At 36.4% G+C, this 27,447-nt stretch overlaps 1 protein-coding gene across 1 annotated transcript; it reads right to left on the bottom strand.

Annotated features, from left to right (window-relative positions):
• Window positions 1-3,092: 3,092 nt before the first annotated feature.
• On the bottom strand, window positions 3,093-25,328 carry LOC127434611 (uncharacterized). Its single transcript, XM_051687453.1, has 13 exons — window positions 25,217-25,328; window positions 19,167-20,039; window positions 17,541-17,721; window positions 17,306-17,445; window positions 14,233-14,483; window positions 13,644-13,946; window positions 13,257-13,518; window positions 11,533-11,725; window positions 9,639-9,799; window positions 6,986-7,060; window positions 5,683-5,829; window positions 5,466-5,562; window positions 3,093-4,008 (listed from the first exon to the last, which is right to left on the bottom strand). The coding sequence occupies exons 2-13, from the start codon at window positions 19,984-19,986 to the stop codon at window positions 3,945-3,947; spliced, it is 2,694 nt and encodes an 897-aa protein (XP_051543413.1). The 5' UTR covers window positions 19,987-20,039; window positions 25,217-25,328; the 3' UTR covers window positions 3,093-3,944.
• Window positions 25,329-27,447: the final 2,119 nt, after the last annotated feature.

The raw sequence follows: 27,447 nt of genomic DNA, 5'->3' as shown, positions 1-27,447 counted from the left end.
GTAATATATTGCAATATATGCAAACCAGGTAAATAAATAAGACATCAAACTAGGACACTATATGTCTATGTGTATTTTAAGAAAAAATTGTCTGATACAGACAGGACAGGAAGTGCTGATGAAAGCACAAGAAGCGATAGAGAGAGAATGAGAGTTTGCTTTTTTAGAGCAGCTGTTAAAGTGCATAGAGAGGTTTCTGTGGAGCAGATTGTCTGAGATATATACCATGTACATTTTACATAGATATATATGATAGACAGAACATACAGTATACTGTTGAAGTCAGAAGTTTACATACACCTTAGCCAAATACATTTAAACTCAGTTTTTCACAATTCCTGACATTTAATCATAGAAAATATTCCCTGTCTTAGGTCAGTTAGGATCACTAATTTATTTTATGAATGTGAAATGTCAGAATAATAGTTGCGAGAATTATTTATTTCAGCTTTTATTTCTTTCATCACATTCCCAGTGGGTCAGAGGTTTACATACACTTTGTTAGTATTTGGTAGCATTGCCTTTAAATTGTTTAACTTGGGTCAAACATTTTGGGTAGCCTTCTACAAGCTTCTCACAATAAGTTGCTGGAATTTTGTCCCACTCCTCCAGACAGAACTGGTGTAACTCTGTCAGCACAACATGATGCTGTCACACCCATGCTTCACAGTTGCGATGGTGTTCTTCAGCTTGCAAGCCTCCAAACATAACGATGGTAATTATGGCCAAACAGTTCAATTTCTGTTTCATTAGACCAGAGGACATTTCTCCAAAAAGTTAGATCTTTGCCCCCATGTGCACTTGCAAACTGTAGTCTGGCTTTTTTATGGCAGTTTTGGAGCATTGGCTTCTTCCTTGCTGAGCAGCCTTTCAGGTTATTTTGATATAGGACTCATTTTACTGTAGATATAGATACTTGTCTACCTGTTTCCTCCAGCATCTTCACAAGGTCCTTTGCTGTTGTTCTGGGATTGATTTGCACTTTTCGCACCAAACTACGTTTATCTCTAGGAGACAGAACGCGTCTCCTTCCTGAGCGGTATGATGGCTGTGTGGTCCCATGGTGTTTATACTTGCGTACTATTGTTTGTACAGATGAACAAGGTACCTTCAGGCATTTGGAAATTGCTCCCATGGATGAACCAGACTTGTGGAGGTCCACAATTATTTATTTATTTTTATTTTCCAATGATGTCAAGCGAAGGTCTTAAAACACATCCACAGGTACACCTCCAATTCAGTACACCTCCTATCAGAAGCTAATTGCCTAAAGGCTTGACATAATTTTCTGGAATTTTCCAAGCTGCTTAAAGGCACTGTTGACTTAGTGTAAGTAAACTTTTGACCCACTGAAATTGTGATATAGTCAATTAAAAGTGAAACAATCTGTCTGTAAACAATTGTTGAAAAATTACTCACGTCATGCACAAAGTAGATGTCCTAAAGGACTTGCCAAAACTATAGTTTGCTAATATGAAATCTGTGTTTTAATGATTTCAACCTAAGTGTGTGCAAACTTCCGACTTCAACTGTATATAAGCTACATAAACTGTACATTAAAGATTGGAAGAGACCAAATATAAAAGTTAAGAAACGGGCATCTTTTAAGTCTAACATAGATTTTCACTTTTGAATGCTGTAACTATGTTCCTTTTTTTTTTTTACTTGGAAATAACATTTTAGGATTTTGATACATTTAAAAGAAATTTAAAACAAAGATGTAAAATGAGTTGCAAATATTTAAATTTGCACTAATCAAATGTAAGAATTTCTATTACTAGTGGTCTCAGATTTTTGGATCCCACTATATTATATTATAGACAAGGAGGTCATCCACAGCCAATATTAGCAAACAGTCCTTTATTTTGATTGTATTATTTTAACAAATGTGCAAAGGACTCATCATTAATAACTAGTGAGATCAAATAAAAATAATAATCCCTTCAAACGAAATGGAGCACATTGCAATTCCACAGTTATATTCAAAATCTTAAACAAAATATAGCTTTTCACCTGAAACCTTGATTTCATGTATGTGTATTGTCTGATCTATCTAGACCTGACTGAAGCAAAGCAGGCTGGAACATATAACTGCGGCTAGCCCTTTAATTTCAACACTGCGAAGACAGTCCTAGAATTACAAACAAGTGAAATGACAGTCTAATTTCTAAATAACATGCAGTTGTGATCAATATACAACTAATGAGAATGGAAGCTGATTAAGTGACAATTATACAAGTAACAAGTTGGAATTTCTTCAACATGGGCTCTACCAATCCTAATAACACGCTACTGTACACTATTACACACTGAAACCATTCTGTGGCCCCAGAGAATATTTTATAATACTTTGTAGATGCAGAAAATCTGTGAGCACATGAACACATAAATCACTTTATTAATTACAGGTGAGTAAATGTGAAAAATTCCCTAACATCTGCTTCTCTTTTAAATGAACAATTGGCCGCAAACATCAGGATTTTAGCAATAGCACAAATGCCTAGGAGCAAATGTCAAACAACAATGACAATGCTTCTTTATATCACCATGCTGAAAATTAAATGGGTAGTTCACCAAAAAATGACAAATGTCTTATCATTTACTCACCCTCATGCCATCCCAGATGTGTATTACTTTCTTCTGCAGTACACAAATGAAGATTTTTAGTAGAATATCTCAGCTCTGTAGGTCCATATAATGCAAGTGAATGGTGGCCAGAACTTTGAAGGTCCAAAGTAGACATAAAGGCAGCATAAAAGTAATCCATATGATTTCAGTGGTTAAATCCATATTTTGAAAAATTGAAAAATATCAATATTTAAGTCCTTTTTTACTATCAATCTCCACCTTTGACCAGCCCCAACCAGCAGGTGGCTGAAAGTGAAAGTGCAGATATATAATAAAAAGGACTTAAATATTAAACTGTTTCTCACCCACACTGATCATATAGCTTCAGAAGACATGGATTTAACCACTGGAGTCTTATGGATTACTTTTATGCTGCCTTTATATCTACTTTGGACCTTCAAAGTTCTGGTCACCATTCACTTGCATTATATGGACCTACAGAGCTGAGATATTCTCCTAGAAATCTTAATATGTGTTCTGCAGAAGAAAGAAAGTCATACACATCTGGGATAGAATAAGAGTGAGTAAATGATGAGAGAATTTTAATTTTTGGGTGAACCATCCCTTTAATATCTAACATACTAACATGAAATATTGCCATTTTTCATTGTTTTTGTTTTGTTTATTTCGGTTTGTAATTTCAAAGTTTTTCTCATTTAGAAAACACTGTTTTGTTTTGTTTGTTTTTTTCAACAGCTTCAGCAGAATTTGAGGAACACTGTGCATTTTGTATGTCTGAGATCTTTGGGTCTCATGGGTCTCATGTCCATAGTAAAATTGTAACATATCACAACAAGCTTTGCTAAAATTTGTTGTTATCTTATTCTGGATGCAGCAAATTTGTACTGGTATGTATTTTCAATTAACATTAGAAACTGTACCAAAATATGATGTGTAATCTTTTAGATTTTAAATTATTTCTCATACCCCAGCTAAATATGTGGAGTCAACTCAGGTTGGTAGAGGTTGGATCTGTTTGAAAACAGCGATTATTTTTGCAATTCTGTTTGGTGAAGCTAGTGGCACAGAAATTACACCCTATGGATGGATTTAATAAAAGAATGTTCTTTAGAACTTCGGTTTAAACATTCATCAAGTTAAACAATGTTAAACAAATGAAAATCATTGGGCTGTTTATATTGCAGGTTCAATAATATGGCTTTGAAAAAACTTGAAATCTGTGTGAATCTGTGTGCTTGCATTTCAAGCACAAGTAAGTAGTTAAAAACACTACACTTCATAAAAATACACAAACATATATGATTCTGCAAGCATTCACCCACACACAAACTCACATGCACACTCATGCAAACACACTAAAGTTGAAGTGGCGTCTCGGCCTGTTCGCTGAGCTGCATTGAGAGGTAGTCAGCAGGCCGCCTGTGAAAAGGCAATCACACAAAAACACATGAACTGCTGTTAAAGGAATGTTCCTACAGGGTTCAATACAAGTTCAGCTCAATCAACAGCATTTGCAGCATAATGTTGATTACCACAAAAAATTATTGACTCATCCCTCATTTATATATAAAAATAAATAAACAAACATCTCATTTGAAGTCTCTGACAATGGAAGTGAATGGGGCCAGTATATATACATTAAATTACACACAGTTTCCAAGTATAGTCACAAGAGGTAAACACTGTATGTTTTAATGTGATAAAATCTGGGATTTACCTGCGTTACAGCATTTTACAAGATTACATGGTTTACCGGTGTTTCTCCATCAAGACAACAAAGTTGTAATGTAATACTGGAGATGTCTTTACACAAATAAGTTTAGTAAGCTACTGAATCACACCAAAATCATGTTAAAGGGATAGTTCACCCAAAAATGAAAATTCTCTCTTCATTTACTCGCCCTCATGCCATCCCAGATGTGTGTGACTTTCTTCTGCTGAACACAAATGAAGATTTTTAGAAGAATAACTCAGCTCTGTAGATCCATACAATGTAAGTGAATGGTGATCAGACTTTTGTAGCTCTAAAAATCATAAAGGAAACACAGAAGTAATCCATACAACTCCAGTGGTTAAATCCATATCTTCAGAAGCGACAGAATAGGTGTGGGTGAGAAACAGACCAAAATGCAAGTTCTTTTTAACAATAAATCTCCACTTTAACCTTCATTTTCAGATGTAAAAGTGAAAGTGGAGATTTAGACTAAAAAAAGGACTCTCTCACCCACATTATATTGCTTCTGAAGATATGGATTTAACCACTGGAGTTGTATGGACTTTACTTTTATGCTGCCTTTACATGCTTTTTGGAGCTTCAAAGTTCTAGCCAGCATTCACTTGCATTGTATGGACCTACAGAGCTGAGATATTCTTTTAAAAATCTTTGTTTGTGTTCAGCAAAAGACAAAGTCATACATATCTGGGATGGCATGAGGGTGAGATGGCATGGGACCTTTCCAGTTGTTTACGATACCTGGATAGGGATTTGTAAAAATAATTTTGATTCAAACCGATCCATTAATTAATTCTTCAGACCAATTTTTGAACCAATTCAACTGATTAATTGTAAAGAATCAATTCAAAAGAGAAAGTTTTACTCTTCAAAGAGCATTATCTGCATGATTATATACAGTACTTGACAGCAAAACATACTGTAACTATAAAATGTGAATTCACTAAAGAAATCTCAATGACTTTTAGGATGTTATTTAATTCCATGACATTCCCAAGCCTGGACAGCTCACTATTTTAAAATTCCCATATATTTCCAGGTTTTCCATCATCATAGGAACTCTTCCTGAACCACCTTGTAGCATTGTGAAACATCACACATGCTCAACGCAAAACACACACACACAAAACTCTTCTGAACTCACCTTTTTTTGTACAGGTAAACAAACAATGCAGCACCCAATGCAAACAACAGAATCGCTGTAAGCACAAGCCCCACCTGCAGGCCGACAGATGCCCCTGCTGGAGATACAGATGGACGTTTTCTTATTTGACCAATACAAGCCCTGAACATCCACAAAAGCAAAGTTTTGTGGCATTAACAGATGTGTGTTTGTGTGTGTGTGTGTGTGTGGCCTGTACCTCCTTGAACCTGTCGTTCCTGTCCCGCTGGACACAAGAGTTTGTCGTCATTCAGTCTTGAGGTGAGACTCACCCTCTGCTCATCAAATGCAGCAAAGACAGACCCCACGGCATGCACTCTCTGCAATACACAGGATACATTCACACCTACAACACACAAACACATGAAGGTTAGTCTGTAGTTATTGTAATTGTGCATCAGTGTACCAATTGAAGTGTTATGGTATGTCCCATGGGCATAGAATGCACGGGGGACATGTGCCCCTCACTTTCAATAAAACCAAACTTCATCCCACTGAATGATCATTAGATATAATACATTAGTATTGATTCTTTGCTGTTTGAGTTTGACTGAGAAGTAGGTCTGTAAATTAAAATTAGCCATATAGGTAATTATGTATTATTGCTTGGTTTGAGATGGTTTATACAATCTGAAGTAATCCAGCCACAGGATTTTTCTCTAGCTAATTGTAGTCAAATTCTGCCCCACAAAAGGCTAAATGCAGTAACTACGCCAACACTGAAACTGAGAAATATGACCTTTTTTATTATTATTTTCCAGCCAAATTTTCATTTTCACATTTTTACAAAAAAAAAAATTCTTTGAATCTAAGGTTACAGAAGTTGAGTCAAACCCATCCGTCGCAGGATGCCTGTAAAAAGTGTTAACCTGCAATTGTCACCTGAAGGAGTTATTTCTACTTGATCTAACCCCCAAACCTAGCTTATTGTGGTGTAACCTAATGTAGTTAAGATAATCTAGTTAAATTAAATAATCGACTTCAATCAAAACAATTACATGTAAATAAGATGGTTAGGACATGAATCACATTTTTAGTCTAAAGAGACCCAATTCCAGTCTTGACTCAATTTGGACAAAATATGTTGTTACTGTGATTTCCCTTTGACATATACTGCATATGGAAAAATGTTGTCAGCTAGCTTGTGTTATGCAAAAATGTGCTTCATGTGATAACATCTAAATTAACTGCTTTCTTAAATGAAAAAGAAAAACAATTTTATGTTATTTGAATCAACCTGATTACATTAGGTTATACCAACAAACGTAATTTAAGGTTAGATCAGGTAGAAATAGATCTGAAATCTAAAGCTTTTTGGTAAATTAAATTACAAGAGCAGCATAAAGTTAATTCTGGACTTAATTAATTGAAAAATATATTTCTTATACACATATGTTCGTCTTGCGCTAAACATTCCGTCCCCCTTTATTTTTAAAATGATGGCTACGCCCCTGGTATATCCCCAGTTAGCCAACTAAACGTGTGCGTGTGTGATGTCTTACCCTTAAGATGTAAGCTTGTGATGCCGCATTTACAAAACTGTTCTAATAAATCAGCAAATCCCTCCTTGTCACAACCTATAAAAAACAGATTTCTATTAATTTTAAGAGGAATCATCCCAGCATTAACAGTTTATGTTCTCAATATAATACACACTTTGCAAAGAAGCTGTTATTAAAAGGGGAAGCAAAACCAGCAATATGCAACCAAGCACTGTTGCTCATTATACATGCGAAGACGTTAGCCAATGAAAACAGAAGGGGTTTTCACACAAGTCTTAAAAGGTACAGAGCGCAACAGTGCAAGTCCACTTTTTCAGCCGTCTTGGATCCAGAAGTATTTTTCCCATTTCATAAAATACTTCATAAAAGAGATCCAAGCAATGAACTGAAGCAACTAGCTCTGAGGTGAATCACAACATTACAAACTTTGATTTGAAGCTAAAAAATGACAACGGTACAAGACAATCCCATGTAGCAAATTACGTAATAGAGTTAAAAACGACTGAATTGATTGATTTGAAGTTGATGATTTCAAGTATAAAAACAACATATCTTAAGTATACTGCAAAATATTAAGATATAAACAAATATAAGTAGTTTGAGAGTGTAGGGAGACTGACTCGATTGCATCATTCACGGTGTGTCATGGGAGAAGGCGGTCGCTGCAGAGCTCTTGTGGCGTGCTTTGTTTGCCGAGATTCTCTGATTGGTAAATAATTTCCCTTCAGGATCATGGGTAGTGTAGTTCTTCACCAGGAATTCTGCTATTAAACACAGACCTCGCTGAAGGTCTGTTGTTAAAGATTAATAAGTTATTGTTTAAAATCTACTCTCCTATGAAGAAAATGAATGAGATGTTCCGGAACAGAATCTCAAACTGTTCCGCTCTAAAGTCTGTTTAATTCTAAGGGTCAGAGAGAATGTGGAACAGTCATGAAAAACTGCAATATGACAAAAAACATAGTTGTTTTTGGTGCATAAAAATGTAACATTATAATTGGAGAAAAACATAAAATTATAAAAATGCAGGATATGGCTCTTTTAAAGTGGCAGTTTACCCATAAATCTGCTTCCTTATAAACTTACACATACTAGCCATAAATATTCTCTCTTTTTACAGATTTGCTCTTTTTCCATTTCTCTGTTACAACAAAACACTAAAAATATACAGTTCAACAGCTTCTGTTTGAAACATGCACTAATGTGGCAATAAAAACGTTCGTATATTTTTAAAACATGATACAACTTATCGTGCACCATCTTTATGGAAAGGGTTGAGGTGGTTTGGATAAGGGGGAAATGAAGTTTTGGTAATGCTGTTTTACAGTGTCTGTGCTACACATATCACATGTTACTAAAATGAATTACTAATAACTATAACAAAGTGTATTTACATGCAGCTGCACAAAACAGTATGTACATGAAGTTGATTAATATTAATTTGTACTTCGGTAAATACACAGTAACAGTCTGTAAAATAAAGTGTGACTGAAGTTTTTTTTTTTTTTTAAGTTTGCATAGTTCTGTATTTGTATGAGCAGTCATAAACAACATTACATGCACAAACATGTCGAGAAAACACTCCCAAGGCATTATGGGAAAGCGATACAATAAATCACTGTGAACAGTTTTTAAGTCTATTTCATTTAAAGGTTCACCCAAAAATGAATTATTTGCTCACCCTCATGTTGTGCGAAGCTCATATCCTAATTGCTGTTGTCCATACAATGGTAGTGGATAGTGCCCATCTTTTCAAGCTCCAAAAGGATACAATAGTATATTTCAAAAGTCTAATATATAATTAAAAGGAAGAGTTCATCCAAAAATTTACTCACACTCATCCCAGATGAGTATGACTTTCTTTATTCAGCAGAACACAAATAAAGATTTTAGAAGAGTATCTCAGCTCTGTAGGTCCTCACAATGTAAGTGAATGGTGATCAGACCTTTGTAGCTCCAAAAAGCACATAAAGGCAGCATAAAAGTAATCCATACGACTCAAGTGGTTTAATCTGTAACTTTAAAAACAATATAACAGGTGTGGGTGAGAAACAGATCAAGTCTCCACTTTCACTTTTACATCTAAAAGTGAAAGTTAATGTGGAGATTTAGAGTAAAAAAATAGGACTTCAATTTTGATCTGTTTCCTCTCCCACATCTATTATATCGTTTCTGAAGATATGGATTTAACCACTGGAGTCATATTTTATTATTTTTATGTTTCATTTATGTGATTTTTGGAGCTACAAATGTCTGGTCACCATTCACTTGCATTGTATGGACGTAAAAATCTTAATTTGTGTTCTGCAGAAGAAAGAAAAAGAAAGTCCTACACATCTGGGATGGCATGAGTGCAAGTAAATAAGAGAATTTTCATTTTTGGGTGAATTATCCCTTTACTGCGATTTCTGATATGTTCTGAAGGCATTCGATGGGGTTTGGTGAGAAATGAAAAAAATATAATTTCAGCAATTCATTGTATGGAAAGTTTGGTTTGTACTTTCTGGAGCTTGACAGATGTGGTCACTATATATTTTAACTTTTGTGTTCCACATAAAAAAATATGAGTTTGGAATGACATGAAGGTGAGAAAATTATGAGAGAATTTGTATTTTAGGTGAACTGTTCCTTTACAAAAAATTATTCTGCATACTTCCTGATTTTCCCTGCCAATCATTATTTTCCGTCTGCAGGCACAGGTCCACAGAGATGGAACGGGCAGGACTTGGACAGAGGTTCTGTAGACGAGGAGTCCCTTGGGAATAAACCCACTGTGTAGGCCCATCTGTCGCGCAACGAGATGTAGAATCCAAACTATAGACACAAAGACACAGGTAGACATATGAACACAGCAGGTACAGTTGAAGTCAGAAGTTTACATACACTTAGGTTGAAGTCATTAAAACTCATTTTTAACCACTTCACAGATTTCATATTAGCAAACTCTAGTTTTGGCAAGTCGTTTAGGACATCTACTTTGTGCATGACATGAGTAATTTTTCCAACAATTGTTTACAGACAGATTGTTTCACTTTTAATTGACTATATCACAATTCCAGTGTGTCAGAAGTTTACATAAACTAAGTTAACTGTGCCTTTAAGCAGCTTGGAAAATTCCAGAAAATTATGTCTAGCCTTTAGACAATTAGCTTCTGATAGGAGGTATACTGAATTGGAGGTGTACCTGTGGATGTATTCTAAGGCCTACCTTCAAACTCGGTGCCTCTTTGCTTAACATCATGGGAAAATAAAAAGATTCAGCCAAAATCTCAGATAAAAAAAAATTGTGGACCTCCACAAGTCTGGTTCATCCTTGGGAGCAATTTCCAAGCACCTGAAAGTACCACGTTCATCTGTACAAACAATAGTACGCAAGTATAAACACCATGGGACCACACAGCCATCATACCACTCAGGAAGGAGACACATTCGGTCTCCTAGAGATGAACGTAGTTTGCTGCGAAAAGTGCAAATCAATCCCAGAACAACAGCAAAGGACCTTGTGAAGATGCTGGAGGAAACAGGTAGACAAGTATCTATATCCACAGTAAAACGAGTCCTATATCGACATAACCTGAAAGGCTGCTCAGAAAGGAAGAAGTCACTGCTCCAAAACAGCCATAAAAAAAGCCAGAATACGGTTTGCAAGTGCACATGGGGACAAAGATCTTACTTTTTAGAGAAATTTCCTCTGTTCTGATGAAGCAAAATGGAACTTTTTGGCCATATTGACCATTGTTTGGAGGAAAAAGTGTGAGGCTTGCAAGCCGAAGAACACAATCTCAACCGTGAAGCATGGGGGTGGCAGCATCATGTTGTGGGGGTGCTTTACTGCAGGAGGGACTGGTGCACTTCAAAACATAGATGGCATCATGAGGAAGGAAAATTATGTGGATATATTGAAGCAACATCTCAAGACATCAGCCAGGAAGTTAAAGCTCAGTCGCAAATAGGTCTTCCAAATGGACAATGACCCCAAGCATACCTCCAAAGTTGTGGCAAAATGGCTTAAGGACAACAAAGTCAAGGTACTGAAGTGGCCATCACAAAGCCCTGACCTCAATCCGATAGAAAATGTGTGGGCAGAACTGAAAAAGCGTGTGTGAGCAAAGAGGTCTAGAAACCTGACTCAGTTACACCAGCTCTGTCTGGAGGAATGGGCCAAAATTCCAGCAACTTACTGTGAGAAGCTTGTGGAAGGCTACCCAAATGTTTGACCCAAGTTAAACAATTTAAATGCAATGCTACCAAATACTAACAAAGTGTATGTAAACTTCTGACCCACTGGGAATGTGATGAAAGAAATAAAAGCTGAAATAAATCATTCTCTCTACTATTATTCAGACATTTCACATTCTTAAAATAAAGTAGTGATCCTAATTGACCTAAGACAGGGAATGTTTTCTATGATTAAATCTCAGGAATTGTGAAAAACTGAGTTTAAAGGTAATTGTAAACTTCTGACTTCAACCGTATGCTTACAAAACTGAATTGCAATAACCTTCTGAAACAGAACTGATTTACATACACACAGCACCCATACAAACCCTGGCACTGGGTATCTCATGTCTGGTAATTTGATGTCTGATGTGCTGTAACGGAGACTCCTCGGTAACCACGTTTCATTGGACATGATGAGCCGGTCCAAATGACGTGAGTCAGCCCCGCAAATGCCAGATCCTGACGGCTCAAAACACAAAACCACTGCGCTGAACTTATTAAGCACTGGCAAACCCCGATCTGCAGAGAGAGATTAATGAATGTATTAACAATTGAATAAAAAACAAAACAAATGAATCATCTGCTGAAGGTTTTCATAATTCAAACGCAGTTACATATCATTTTATTTATTATTGAAATATCAACAAGTGACCGAAGATGAAAATGATGAGCTGAAAGGAATAGTTCACCAAAACAATAAAAATTGTCATTATTTACCCATGTTGTTGCTCCAAATCAAAAAACAATTTGTTTCTGTGGAACACAAAAGGAGAATTTCTGAACAATCCTCAAGAAGCTCTTTTCCATACAACAACAGTTCATGTGACCATGTCTGTAAAGCTCCAAAAAGGACCAAAAAAAGTCCCATAAAATGGCCCATGCAACCAATTTTTAGTAATTATTCACTGATAATCTTCAAATCCAGATATGGTCAATATAAACTGTCAGGAGCATGATGTTCTCCTTTTTTGTTCCACGGAAAAATTAACAGCATTCGGGGTGGCACTACAAGAGGGTGAGTAAATGACTGAATTGAATTTTGGGGTGAACTAACCCTTTAAAGCTGGGGTGGGGAACGTTAGGCCTCAGGGGTATAAGGCCTGCGAGACCATTGATGATTCAAGAAATGATTTGAAAAACAAAAAAAGGCCTTGATTCCATTACAGTAAAAAATATATTTTTTTAAAAAAATAAAGCAAAATATTTTATAATAGAAAGACCTTTTTTACATATTTTTTTCTTGGTGCGCAAGCACGTAATGGAATGAGTCCATAAATTTCAACCCACAATCAGAAATTGCAAGCTATAGTATGGAACGCGAATAATTTTGTAAATACTCAAATGGTCCTTGATAGGAAAAAGGTTCCCCACCTCTGCTTTAAAAGAATATTCTTGGTTCATACAAGTGAAGCTCATTTAGCAGCATTTGTGGCATAATGTCAATTACCACAAAAATGTATTCCACCCCTCCTTTTCTTAAAAAAGAAGCAAAAATGGAGGTTACAGTGGGACACTTACAATGGAAGTGAATGGGGCCAATCTGTAAATGTTAAAATACTCACTGTTTCAAAAGTATAGCCAGATGACATATACGTGATAACATGATTTTAATGTGATAAAAATCGCTTACTAACCTTTTCTGTGTAAAGTTAGTGTATATGCAATTTTACAACTTTTTACAACGTGATTTAAACAACTTTACAGCTCAAATAATACAGGAGTTTTAACAGAAGAATAAATGTACAAGCATTTCACATTTCTGCTTTAATCCCTCCAAAAAATGGCCCCATTCACTTCCATTGTAAGTGCCCCACTGTTAGCTCGATTTTTACTTTTTAAAAGTTAAGGAGGGATGAGTTGAAATACATTTTTGTGGAAATCAACATTATGCCACAAATGCTGTTGATTGAGTTTAACTTGTATTGAACACAGAATATACCTTTAAGACAGATAAGCCTATTTATTGGCAAAACAAATACTAGCACTGCCTCTCAAAAAAGGCATTATGTTTTTGTTTGTTTATTTGTTTGTTTTTTAAAAACACACTCACCTGCACTAGAGTCATTCTTAAGAAGATAGAGTCCATCACTTCCTATGCTGCCAGTTAGCGGGTAGTTTATTGTTGTAGCTTTATCCACAAAAAATACCAAAATAATTCCAAGCAATGAAGTCAACGGTGGACCAGACAGCTCCACATAAGGATGCCACGAGTTGTCCACACCAAACTCATTTAAGATGACACCCTCTGGGGGCGGGGCTATAGTGGGTGTGGCTGGGCAGTCATTCCTTTTCCTTGGTGTTGGAGAAGCGACCTGTAGACACAGTAAATGGTTAATAGGGCTTTTTTTTGTGTACAGTACGGTCTTGAAATAGATGGTGATATTTGTACAGGTTCATCACAAGATATAAACACATGATCAGAAATACAAGATCTCACCCTGTAAGCATTGAGGTTGAGTCTGTCAGCTCCACATCGGGTGAGCGTCTCATCACCGGGAAACGCGTTGATGTCCTCCAGCAGGGGGAGCTGTCCAGGTGTCAGCACTTCAGTTAGCTCCGAAGCCTTTTTGTCAGATCCACGAGTACGGTAAACCACTGCATCAAGCAAACCTTCAGTAGGAATACTCTGACTCCCCTTGGAGGGCGGAGACTCGCTGCGATATAACGCTATGGCATCTGGTCCATTCTGAACAGTGTTGGCTTTGATGGTAATGTCTGCAGCTAGCTTAGCACTGCCAATCTGAGAATAACGGATTCAAAATGAGGGCAAAATTACAAAAGTAATAAGCTACACAATAAAAATGGAGGGCAAGATTATCAGTGAATAAAGACTTCAATTTTCATCTGTTGCTCACACAAGGTTAGTCATTTTGTAATTTCTTAAAGCTATTCCTCCTATCCCAGCTTAATACGCAGAGACAATAAATGCCTAGACCACAGCATAATTGACTCAACCAACGGCATGAGTTTGGGGCGGGACTATCTATTTGTTCGATCAACAGCCTGTTGCCTTTGTAGCGGCTTACCAGGAAGTATCCGTCATCATCAGTGTAGTATCCACTGAGCTCCTGTTCAAAGTAAACATCTCCAGTCTGTCCATTGATCATCACCAGCCAGATAAAGTCGAGGGACATACGGAAGCCAGATGGATGCCACAACTCGATGAACTCCTCGTCTTCTGCTGCTCCCTGTGAATCGGAGTTGATCTCGCTAAGCAGGAAATCATAATTGCTATGAAAGGGGGGCTGGAGCCGTCCTGTCGGTGATGTGTAAGAGGCTGAAATAACAGAAATGTAAATACTGTATAAGCCAGGACAAAATTATTCAGTATGCAGAATTACGTCCCAATCAGACACGATGCTGCAAGTTCACCTTTGACATGCTCACTAGGGGAATTTGCATGGCACTATTTTCTAATACTAGACTGATAATCAGTATACAGTACACATACATACATATAAACACACACACACACACACAGTTGTGCTCAAAAGTTTGCATACCCTGGCAGAAATTGTGAAATTTTGGCATTGATTTTGAAAATATGACTGATCATGCAAAAAACTGTCTTTTATTTAAGGATAGTGATCATATGAAGCCATTTATCATCACATAGTTGTTTGGCTCCTTTTTAAATCATAATGATAACAGAAATCACCCAAATGGCCCTGATCAAAAGTTTACATACCCCTGAATGTTTGGCCTTGTTACAGACACACAAGGTGACACACAGGTTTAAATGGCAATTAAAGGTTAATTTCCCACACCTGTGGCTTTTTAAATTGCGATTAGTGTCTGTGTATAAATAGTCAATGAGTTTGTTAGTTCTCACGTGGATGCACTGAGCAGGCTAGATACTGAGCCATGGGGAGCAGAAAAGAACTGTCAAAACACCTGCAAAACAAGGTAATGGAACTTTATAAAGATGGAAAAGGATATAAAAATATATCCAAAGCCTTGAAAATGCCAGTCAGTACTGTTCAATCACTTATTAAGAAGTGGGAAATTCGGGGATCTCTTGATACCAAGCCAAGGTCAGGTAGACCAAGAAAGATTTCAGCCACAACTGCCAGAAGAATTGTTCGGGATACAAAGAAAAGCTCACAGGTAACCTCAGGAGAAATACAGGCTGCTCTGGAAAAAGATGGTGTGGTTGTTTCAAGGAACACAATATGACGATACTTGAACAAAAATGAGCTGCATGGTCGAGTTGCCAGAAAGAAGCCTTTACTGCGCCAATGCCACAAAAAACACCTTGACACGCCTCACAGCTTCTGGCACACTGTAATTTGGAGTGACGAGACCAAAATAGAGCTTTATGGTCACAACCATAAGCACTATGTTTGGAGAGGGGTCAACAAGGCCTATAGTGAAAAGAATACCATCCCCACTGTGAAGCATGGTGGTGGCTCACTGATGTTTTGGGGGTGTGTGAGCTCTAAAGGCACGGGGAATCTTGTGAAAATTGATGGCAAGATGAATGCAGCATGTTATCAGAAAATACTGGCAGACAATTTGCATTCTTCTGCATGAAAGCTGCGCATGGGACGCTCTTGGACTTTCCAGCACGACAATGACACTAAGCACAAGGCCAAGTTGACCCTCCAGTGGTTACAGCAGAAAAAGGTGAAGGTTCTGGAGTGGCCATCACAGTCTCCTGACCTTAATATCATCGAACCACTCTGGGGAGATCTCAAACGTGCAGTTCATGCAAGACGACCAAAGACTTTGCATGACCTGGAGGCATTTTGCCAAGACGAATGGGCAGCTATACCACCTGCAAGAATTTGGGGCCTCATAGACAACTATTACAAAAGACTGCATGCTCGCATTGATGCTAAAGGGGGCAATACACAGTTTTAAGAACTAAGGTTATGCAGATTTTTGAACAGGGGTCATGTGTGTGTGTGTGTGTGTGTGTGTGTGTGTGCGTGTGTCAATTATGACAAAATAAACACGATTTTGCCATTTAGGAACAGATAACTGAAAAGTAGAAAAATTTGAATATCTGTTTAAAAAAAAAAAAATAATATATAAATAATTTTTTGGTCCACACTGAAAGCAAAAATACTCTGCCAGACAACAATATTACAGCCGATCTTAACATATTTATTATACAGCTATGTTGGGTGTGATTTTGGACCAATACGATTTTTATTCATGTAATTAATCAAATTAATGACACTATATGTGGATTAATGAATTTAATTAATCGCAATTAATTGCATATATAAATATTTACAGATAAAGGCCCTCAAATAACAATAATTCAATATATGATTAAATAATTATAAAGAGCTGTATTTAAATAATTCTAAATATAATACAGTATATAAATAATGCATTAAATTATTGTGGCAGATGACTAAAGCTTTGATAAAGCAATACAAAAAGTGGCTTTAGAAGGCAATATATTGTTTATTTCCATATTATTGCACATAAGCCTATCATTGGCCTACAGTGCACAGCAATTCATTTTGCACAAGAATTCATCAATCTGTCCGAGATTGCTTTTCTAAAGATGTGTCAATATACACGTGTCAGACGGATATTTTTTGGAGCATCTCATTTTGGTTGCATTGCGTCATAATCAGCAATTTTAGGTCAATGTGTCAAGGTAAAAGTAGTTTGAAACTAAGAAAAACATGTCTCGAGATCCCTGCATTTGGAATTTCACTCCATCAAGCTGTGTTTGAGCTCAAGAACACATCTGCCTACACAGCTGGAGTTTCATTTACTGTCCCCTGCTGAAAACTGGTGGTTCTTCAAGCTTGAATATTTATTATTACAGTCTGGGCACAAAATGAATTGTGTTACTTTTTTGAACACGTCATTTTTTTAAATATAATTAATCACGCTGAATGAACACGTTAAATCGGCAGCCCTAATATTTATATATAAACAAATCATGCAACTTACAAAATGTTGCTTGTCACGTTTGTCAAGGGTTGGAATTCAAATTGGGTGAACAACTGGTAGAGATATTGTAAATTGGTATCAGTAACCAAAGTATCCAAATAAATGTTTGTTTATAAAAAATAAAAAAAATGTTTTGTTTGGCTATATTCCATGAACAAGACAATAAGACAGGAGACCTACTGATGTTACGTGGACAGGACTGAAACCAAGCGCAGTCATTGGCTTTTCCGGGACTTCGCGGCCTCATTACAAACAGTCCCGGATCTCTCGTCCATTCAGCAACACCGCAGCGACTGCCATAAACACCAACTGTGTGAAAACTGGTGGGCAAACAAAAATAACATATGCACATGAAAACACATACAAACACAAAGTCCACAAAAAGGCATCATGCATTATTGAATATACAGATTACCTCTCTGTGAGTATGAATGGTTTTCTCCCAGGTATGAGCATCTCTGTGAGATTATCACTGGGCATGTGTATTGAATCACTATAAACAAAGGCATCGATTGGCTGCTGGTGGCTGAGGGTGCTGCCCTTGGGGAACTCTGACGCAGGGCCTTTATACACTGCCAAAGCCACACTTTGTGACACTGAAACATCAAATATTACATTAAAAGGGTCACATGGCTTAGCTCTTAACTATGCAAGTATTGGGGTGTTTTATCATATTTTACCTCAAAATAAAAAAAGTGAACAATTAAATAATTATAATTAAATCATTAATAAATTCAAGCCTATTTTTATGACCACTTGTCACGTTCTGCCTCCCTCATGTTCTCCATGGACTCTTATTTTGAAGTTTCCCAATGGACTCCATTTCCCATGGAGCACTGCTCTCATCACTACCAGCTGTTCCTGATTATCCTCACCTGTCTTTCATTCCCTTATTAGTTCCTTTGTGTATTTATACCCTCCTGTTACATTCATTCATTGTCAGTTCTCATCCATGTAATAGAGTCTGTCACGTGTTGTGGTAGTGATGATGATGATGATGATGATGATGATGATGATGATGATGATGATGATGATGGAGAGGTGAGAGAGGCAATGGATCTATTTGCAGGCTTTAATGAAGATGACAAAGGAGATATATAATAACATGGAGTGCCATAAACTAAATAAACAAATCATCACAACTATTACATGGACTAGAACTAACAATGAATGAACATAACAGGAGGGTATAAATACACAAAGGAACTAATGAGGGAATGAAAAACAGGTGAGGATAATCAGGAACAGCTGGTTGTGATGAGGGCAGTGCTCTATGGGAAATGGAGTCCAGGGGGAACTTCAAAATAAGAGTCTATGGAGAACATAAAGGAGACAGAACATGACACCACTATTTATTGCAGTGACATTACCATTTTTATGACAATTGAGCACATTTAAATGTCCCTTCTCCAAACTATTAGTAACCTAGAGTAATGTGAATTTTTTTTTTTTTTTTTTATAGTTATGTGAAATTATTACAATAATGTGAAAAAAAAGAGATTCAATAATTTAGTAAAGGCCATTTGTAAAGTGCAGTTTAATTCTTAATAATTTACATCATGGTATACTGTACATTCATGTACTGCATTTTTGCTTAATAACATGCTTACTGTAGTTTTATATCTATCTATCTATCTACATATATATATATAATTAGGGATGTACCCGAAGCCGAACACCTTATTCAGAAAGGCACAAATAATGACTTCAAAACGAATAACGGGTTCATCCGAATAATAGAAACAATATTCGTTTGACTGATTATCCAAGAAGCACAAGGATAAAGCAACATTTTAAATAAACATATCCAAAATTACAAAGAAATTACGAGTGATGTAATGATCCTAAAAATAGGCTTCACTTTCTTCAAGCAAAATAATTTCAAATTTTTTCCTTTTTATTTTGGGGTGAAATATGACATATATTTCTTAATGAGATTAATTCAATAGCGTATGAAAAAATAAACAACACTAAATGGTTTGGGCTAGCATCTGTTAAATTAGTTCACTGGTGAGTCTGTATCGTGTACAAGCAACATTACCTGACAAAACGGCAGTGTCCAAAGATAGGGTAAAGATTCCGGCCTCTGTTGCAATGAACTCAACACTTGAGCTGATCAGATCTGTGGTGACATCATAAAGAACCACAGAAAACGATCTGTTTACCATGCCAACACTGAGTTCCACAAGGCCCTTTTGATCCAGCCCACCGAGATCCACTTCATTGATCCAAACATGGCTAGGGGTCGGCGGTGGGCAGTGATTGATCCATCCAGGAGTGGGTGGGCCCGTATGGAATGTCCAGAGGTTTTCAGACTGCCAACAGCGTTGAATCGACTCGTCCCCTTCCAAAGCTCGCTCATCCTCCACGTACGGAACTGAACCTGGAGTCAGAACTGAAGCAAGACCATCAGCACCTTCTGTGGATTTACGAGAAGTGTACACCACTGCGTCTAACAAACCAACTCTGGAAACATGCCCACCAACTGGAACCGGAGTCCAATTGGGCCCGTAGAGCGCAATGGCATCAGGTCCGTTCTGAACAGAGTTGGGAAGGAGAACGATTGCGGGACGGGGATTCAGTTCAGAAGATCCAACTAAAAAGTAGCCTTGCTGATCCGTCTGGTGTCCAGTTAGATTGATGACATGGTAGGCAAAGTCTCCATTGCCGTTGTAGAACACGAGAGCATAGCCATCCAGAGAAGCAGGATTCGAGCCATCATTGTACAACTCCACGAATTCATGAGTGTCCAGTTTGGGATTGTCACAGTTTACCTCACTGATTATTAGACAGGTGGTCGCAACATTAAAAATACCCATAAGCACCATGCACACCAAGTTCAGCAAAAGTTTCACATGCATGGCTGCTGACCTCTTAAAAACTCTGGGGCTGATAGATTGAGTGCTCAAATGACCTGTGGACAAAACAGAAAATTCATTCCAGTGGCCACAAAAAGTTTTGAAATGCCAGAATTTGATGACAGATGACAGAATTTTCATAATTAAGTGCACTATTTCTTTAAATGTAGTATATTCATAGTAGTTGTAAAAGGAAGTGTAGTTCTGCAACATTAGTTCAAGTGTGATTCAGGAAGCCTGAAAAACACAAACCACATCCAAAAAAAAAAAACTGCTATCAAAGATTTTATCCACTAACCACAGACTTGACTCTGTCGAGAGTTATAAATGCAAACCAAAGAAAGCCTGTGCTCTCGAAGCAGGTACATACTTCAGTTCATGATACAAATAGCACAAATTCATTTATTTATTTTTTTAACTAAGAAAAACTTTTAATTTCACCAACATTGTGCAGTTATTTCATGCTCTCCCGGTAATAAGGATGTGCAGCTGTGCAACAGTGTGCAGCTGGTTGCATCCAGTTATCATCTTAAAAAGTTACTTTGCCTTTTTAATCCTTTAAAAGTCTCTTAAGTTTCCACTGTCAGAAATTATGAGTCATGAAAGAGATTTTTGAAAGAGAAATTTTTGGTAGATATTACTTTCGGTTCATTCATCACAATGGAAATGGAAAGTCCAGAGCATTGCATTGAGGGACGCAGTTTGCAGTGTTCAGTATACGCTGTACCGTTGTATACTGCACACTTACTGTAAGTAGATGTAGTGGGTCAGTCCAGGTATTCTAAGTGTAGCCAAGTGGAGAAATTTCAAGTAATTTAACTCATCATAAAGTGACCCTTTCAAGAACCAGAGTTTTGTGACACCAGAGTTCCGCGATACTTGCTTTCCGGTACTCTCTCGTGTTAGAAACTTGAGAACTGGTATTGTGCAAGAGAGCTCCCAGTTTTGTTCATTGGTTGAGAATTATTAAGGTACATATAAAATTTTACACAAAATGTTCATAAATTGCATTAAATATGTGTTCAGAAGAGTTGAATGTTAAAACTGAGTGTTTGTTATGGATAATTTTTGAAGGATGCATATGGATTGCATGTGTGGAGTTTGACCACGTTTTGGCACACAAGTGAGGACTGGGTATGTAAATTTAGTATTAATCATGTATGTGTTGAATGCATAAAATACTGTGAGTGTTTAAGCATGTGTTAAATGCATAGAATGCTTGGAGTGATTTAAGCATGTATTAAGTATGTGTTTAAGTATATGGTTAAACAGGCAGCCGTCAGAATAAAATCCCAAAATATATTTTTGTATCCTGTGGTGATTGTTTTCAACCCACCAGCTCCATAAGCATACAGAAAATTCACAAATGCTGCATCCGAATATCCATACTTGCCTACTATATAGTATGCCACAAACAATATGCCAATGGAGTAGTATGTCCGAATCCTCAGAAAAAACAGCAAGCGAGAAATAACCGGATGACCTACTATTTCCGGCAAGATTCTGAAGTGCGGAGAGATTGGACAATTTACAATCTCATAATCCCTTGAATCTGAGGAGATGTCACGTTCAATACGCTGGATTTAAAAGAACGATTGTGAATCGCGAGTTGTTATCTTTTTTAACTGTAAGTACTATATATACCAAGAAAGTTGTTCCTAGTGCTTCAATGGTGCTTGTTTAACAATACCAGAATAGATTTTCACTATTGTTATTACATCATAAATTGGGGTCACGAGTCAATACCAACGTTCCAGGATGAAGTATGTCCGGAATCTATTCATACTACTTGCATGGATATCTAAAGAACACCAGCCGAAAAGTGTGTCATTCATCAAATATAGTACATACTCTGAAAATAAAACTGTGCATAGCATACATACTATATTCTGCAGAAATAGTAGCAAGGGTGTAGGTTTGGTTTAAAAGCTGGTTGGGACATATTGCAAGGAGGACATTATTCAAAATGTTGATTTTAAGAATGTGAGATAGTATAGTGTCTATAGGCACAATATTTCCTCATACAAACCCAATTCCGAAAAAGTTGGGACAGTATGAAAAATGCAAATAAAAACAAAAAGGAGTGATTTGTAAATTATATTCACTCTTTGCTATATTGACAGCACTTACACTCGTGAATTTCATCGTTTTTTTTATGTACAGTAATTTCAAATCAGATGATTTCAATACACTCCAAAAAGGTTGAGACGTGCAATTTAAGACTAATAACAATTTGACGAGTTGAAATAACAAGGCGATGTGAAACAGGAGATGTTAAACAGGTGAGGCAATCGTGTCATAGTATATAAGGAGCCTCCAAAAACAGTATAGTCCTTCAAGAGCAAGGATCATTCATTGTCAATTTGCCAACAGATGCTTCAGAAAATAATCCAGCACTTTGAGAACAATGTTCCTCAAAGACAAATTGGAAGGATTTTCAGCATTTCACCCTCTACAGTGCACAATATAGTTAAAAGATTCAAGGAATATGGTCAAATCTCGGTGTGTAAAGGGAAGGATGAAAACCACTTCTGAATGCACGTGTTCTCTGATCCCTCAGACATCACTGTCTTAAAAAACATCATTCATCTGTAATGGACATCATGAACATGGGTTTGGGATTACTTTAGTAAACCTTTGTTAGTCAACACCACTCGCCGCTGCATCCACAGATGCAAGTTAAGACTTTACTATGCAAAGCAGAAGCCATACATCAAAGCACATACTGGCCAAATAAGCAGAGAGTGCAGGTGCTAGATTGGCCTGCCTGCAGTCCGGATAATCTCCAATTGAGAATGTGTGGTGCATTATGGCAACAAAGACTCTGTACAATGAATGCATTAAAATCATACCGCCAGTTAATTTGTTTACTGAAAAAAAAAATTATATATGGTGCAGCCTAACTGGCCACCACGAAATTCTTTATTTGGGATGGCAATCAGTTGTCTGTGCAGTTATATTAGCATTTTAAAATCCTGCAACTCTAGTCCACCCCCTGGCACAGTCGCTCAGATTCAAATGTGTTTTCCCCAAGAGAGCACTTACTGCCTGTGAAAGCAGAATCTTCCACTGGGACGCATATATAACTCTGATGTTTTGTGACTTAGTCTTAGATTGGAAACATTTGTACACAAGAAGTATGCTTGTTTAAATCTATCAGTTTAAAGGATTGGACCTAAGATACAAATAGAAATCCGACCGTGTAATCTACAGAGAATGATTGAAAAGCCCTTATACAGTAATCACAAACAAACGACTGTGATTGGTGCATCGTGAACAGCGCTGAGAAAAGTAACAGGTGCCATGTGACAACATCTTTTATGCACTGTTTCAGACCTGAGAAATTTTAATAGCCATTAAAATAAAAATATATTATAAATTTAAAGTATTTTCTAAGTGGTAAAACTGCCCAAATGCTAGTCAGGACATTTTTCGATTTTCTGAACGTTGGTAGGGACATGTCTCTATCATCCCTTCCTAAATCTATGCTTTTTAATAGTAGTATGGTAATCTTTTACCACATTGTATCCCATAATGCATGTAAGGGTTAGGCGTTGCACAACATTGTAAACTGTCTTTACTCAAGGAATTCACAAAAGAGTAACTTAAAATTAGCTAATGTGTTTAATATGTCATTTTCATACATTTTTCAAAATATTTGAATATTTGTCTGTCTGTTATGTTATGTTATCCATGTTTTTGTCATTTTTCACAGTGTCTGTGGTTGCACAGCATCACAGGTGATGGTGGTTGTTGGTGTAGAAAAATTACCAAAATGGCAATTGCGAGAGGGGTGGCCAATGGGGGGCCGTTCACACCGCAAGCGTTTTTGCCCGCATCTGTTCTGTTTTTCCCTTTTTTTTCCTATGTAAACACATGCTGGACGAATGTCTTTGACATTTGCACCACGTCTCGCTTTTTCTTCAGCGTCTCACGCAGGACTGGCACATTGTAAACACCGTATCACGTTAAAAAGAACTTGATATTTTCAAAAACGCATGTTGAGACACCTGCGCTCTGCTTCATTCTTTGCACTGCGTCTAAATTGTTTTTAGGGCAGTTGTCACAAATATTCAACATTCAGAACAAGTTCAGGCTGCATAGAGGGGACTGTTTCATTGTTTCATTTTATTCCAGATTGTTCTGCACCAAGTGAAGTTTCAGCAAATAAACAATAAGGCAATGCTTTTTTTCCCTTATGCTCTAGTGTACTGAGGGGCTACTGTACCCTGTTAAAACTGTGTATGTTTACTGTTTCAGTACTGTACGAATGTTGCCTATATGCTTGCATAAAATACAGCCTATTGCAACAGTACTTGCTATGAGAAGAAATTAGATAGTAAGTGATTTTGGGTTTGGGTAGGGTTCGGGCTTAAAATCTGACGGTATCATTCGGGCCGGGTAGGGTCGGACCACACGGTCTCAGGTACGGGTCAGGTTTCATTTTAAGGTCCATGCAGACCTCTAGTCCATGGTGGCCAAGGTCACCCCTGGCCACCCCCTAGCTCCGCCCCTGTCGTCAATTAAAAGACGCTATTTTTGTCACCTAAAATGATATGCCATTTTAGATTAAAATAAATAAATATGACTGAAATATGAGATGAAATACTGACTACCTTTAAATGTCACTTTCGTCAAAAGACAAAAAAAAAAAAAAAACTGTGCAAATAAACACTGTTGACTACAATGTAGCATAACACTGTGTGAAACACTCATAGTTGCACATACTATTACTAAATATACTAAATATACTAAATATACTAAAAACAAAACAGTATGCAGTAGCTTATAATACTGTATGTATACAAACACAGCCACTGTCATAGTGACGTCATAAAATGTATCTAATGGATCGTTCCAGGATTCCTGGACATCATGTTGATGGATACAGTAACTTTTATTGTATTTCTTACACACACGAAGCCATTAGACATTATAAAGACAAAAGTGACAAATGAAAAGAACATTACAAAATGGACTATTATAGTTATCTGATCTCACATCTGTGTTGCAGACAAAAACGATGCAATCAATGCACTTCAAAATACCACTCCATCAAACGTGATCCAACGTGAAACAGTCGGATTTGTAAGTGTAGAGTAAAAACGACAACAACAAAAAACACATATTCGGTTAACTCTGTAGTACCGTTAAGAAAATGACAAAGAAGACAACAGCGAGAAGAACCGCGGCCGTCGCGTTTTGTCTGGTTTAATGAGCTAATGTTGCTTACCGTGACGGCTGATGTCCGGTAGAACTCGATTAAAAGTGTTTTCGGAACTCTCGGTAACTTTCGAGCTGCGGCGCAACCGATTTGATCCGATCGGTCTCGCATGTGGTCGTGGGCGGATGGGTGGGGGTGAGTCTGGATGAGTTTACGCGTATTCCCGGAGACATACTCCCTGTTTCCCCGAAAGATGCCTTAATCTGTTGTGTTGACTGGAAAAATGCTATTTCTCTACATATTTCTTACAGTTTCTTTCTTACTCTTGCTTTATTATCAGTGCTGCTGAATCTGTTTTGTTGTTTGGACATTTAAGCCACAAGTAAAAATTTTAAGATTAGATAGTAAAATATCAAAACAAGTGGCATTTATTTGAAAGAAATATAGCACGAGCACACTTTTAAACCAAGTGTTTCACAAAATAAGTTTTAAGTAAATATAAGAAAAAAAAATAAATATATATATATATATATATATATATATATATATATATATATATATATATATATATATGTATATGTATATGTATATATATATATATATATATATATATATATATATATATATGTATGTATGTATATGTATATATATATATACATATACATATACATATATATATGTATATGTATATATATATATATATATATATATATATATATATATATATATATATATATATGTATATATGTATATATGTTAAAACTTTCTGGTTTACAAACATGAGTGGAACATGTCCATAGTTAATGTGATGAACTACACCTTTTGCTCTGCTAGGACACCTGTGTGAACTGGGAACTGACTTCATAAATGTACTAAACATTACCATAAGTGGCAAAATAAAAAAAATGGTCATTGCAAAATTTAGTTTTGAGAAAAGCCACATACCAAGTGGCCTTTCTCAGAACTGCATGCAGTGACATTTATGCATTTTGAAGTGTGACTTTATATTCCGGGAATATTCCAGGTTCAGTACATTTAACTGGTTCAAATGACCACAAAAATATATTTCGGCTTGTCCCTCCTTTTCTTAAAAAAAAAAAAAAAAAAAAAAATGTGGGATCCAGTGAGGCAATGCAAGTGAATGGGGCCAATCTGTTAACATCAAAACAGTTTCAAAAGTATAGACACAGCGTAATTTTAACAGTAAAAGACTGTAAAAATGCTACAGAAATTAAACATTAGTTGATTAACGAATATTAACTGTAAAATATACAGTAACATTTTTTTAAATATATTTAAAAAGACAATAGACAGTAGTTTTGTTGTAAAAATTAATTTTTTTTAGATGTCAAAAGTATGATTTTCCTGTCTAATTAATGGTAAAAAATGTACTTTATGTTTAACAAGAGATTACATGTACTTTTTACAGTAAATTATTGTTAAAATTACAGTAAAAAACAATAATTGGGCGTTCCCACAATTCCCTGCATGACTCATTACATTTAATTATATTTTATGGGAATAGTTATGTTTCTTCTTATTTTTAATATCAGTTACATACATTAGGCTGCTCTGTTTTATATTTGATGTAGTTTAGTAAATGTTTACTGCATTATTTTAATTTCACATGTGTTACCCTGATGGTGTTGGTCACTGAGTACTGTCTCTACATGTTAACTGGAACTTGGTCCTGGACAAGCCACTAGTGGTGAACTTCGTGTCATCATGTGCTCTTCTGTCATTTTTACAGTGATTAACAATACCTTATAAAGTAAAGCAGATATTTACAGTTTCAGAAGGTTAATATCAAGTTTATGACATTTTTTTTTCTGTAAATTTTTCATGTAAATTACAACAGTTTAAACTGTGAAATTTACAGGTTGTTCTGTAAAGTTGTTTACATTTTTACTGTATTTTTTACATAATTATTCTGGCAACCACAGCTTTGTTTTGTTTCTGTTTTTTCTTAAAAACTACAGGATTTTTTTTACAGTGCACAAGATGTAAACAATATGTGTGTTAACATGACTGTAGTGTGATAAAATTATTTACTAATCTTTTTTACATTACTATAAAGACATAACGCCATAAACTGTAAAAATGACCATTTAAACAACTTTACACCTCAAATAATAAACATTTTAACAGAAGAATTAATGTAAGTGCTTTTATAAAAATTAGAAGCTTCACATTTCTGCCTTTAAACCCTCCAAAAAATTGGCCCATTAACTTCTATTGTAAAAGCCTCACTGTAACATTCATTCCTTCTTTTCTTTTTCTTTTTACAGAAAAGTGACATT

Source organism: Myxocyprinus asiaticus, chromosome 44, assembly GCF_019703515.2.
Source record: "Myxocyprinus asiaticus isolate MX2 ecotype Aquarium Trade chromosome 44, UBuf_Myxa_2, whole genome shotgun sequence".
In the NCBI taxonomy this organism is placed as follows: domain Eukaryota; kingdom Metazoa; phylum Chordata; class Actinopteri; order Cypriniformes; family Catostomidae; genus Myxocyprinus; species Myxocyprinus asiaticus.
Note: the sequence above shows the minus strand (reverse complement) of the source record. Positions and strands in the feature narration are given on the sequence as shown.

Bases quoted from the DNA above. Each gene is read 5' to 3' on its own strand.
- LOC127434611 (XM_051687453.1), bottom strand. From the start codon at position 19,986: ATGCATGTGAAACTTTTGCTGAACTTGGTGTGCATGGTGCTTATGGGT. The intron at 17,722-19,166 runs GTAATGTTGCTT...TTGATGTTTCAG, and splicing joins GGACACTGCCGTTTTGTCAG to TGTCACAAAGTGTGGCTTTG. The intron at 13,519-13,643 runs GTGAGATCTTGT...CTGTGTCTACAG, and splicing joins TCAACCTCAATGCTTACAGG to GTCGCTTCTCCAACACCAAG.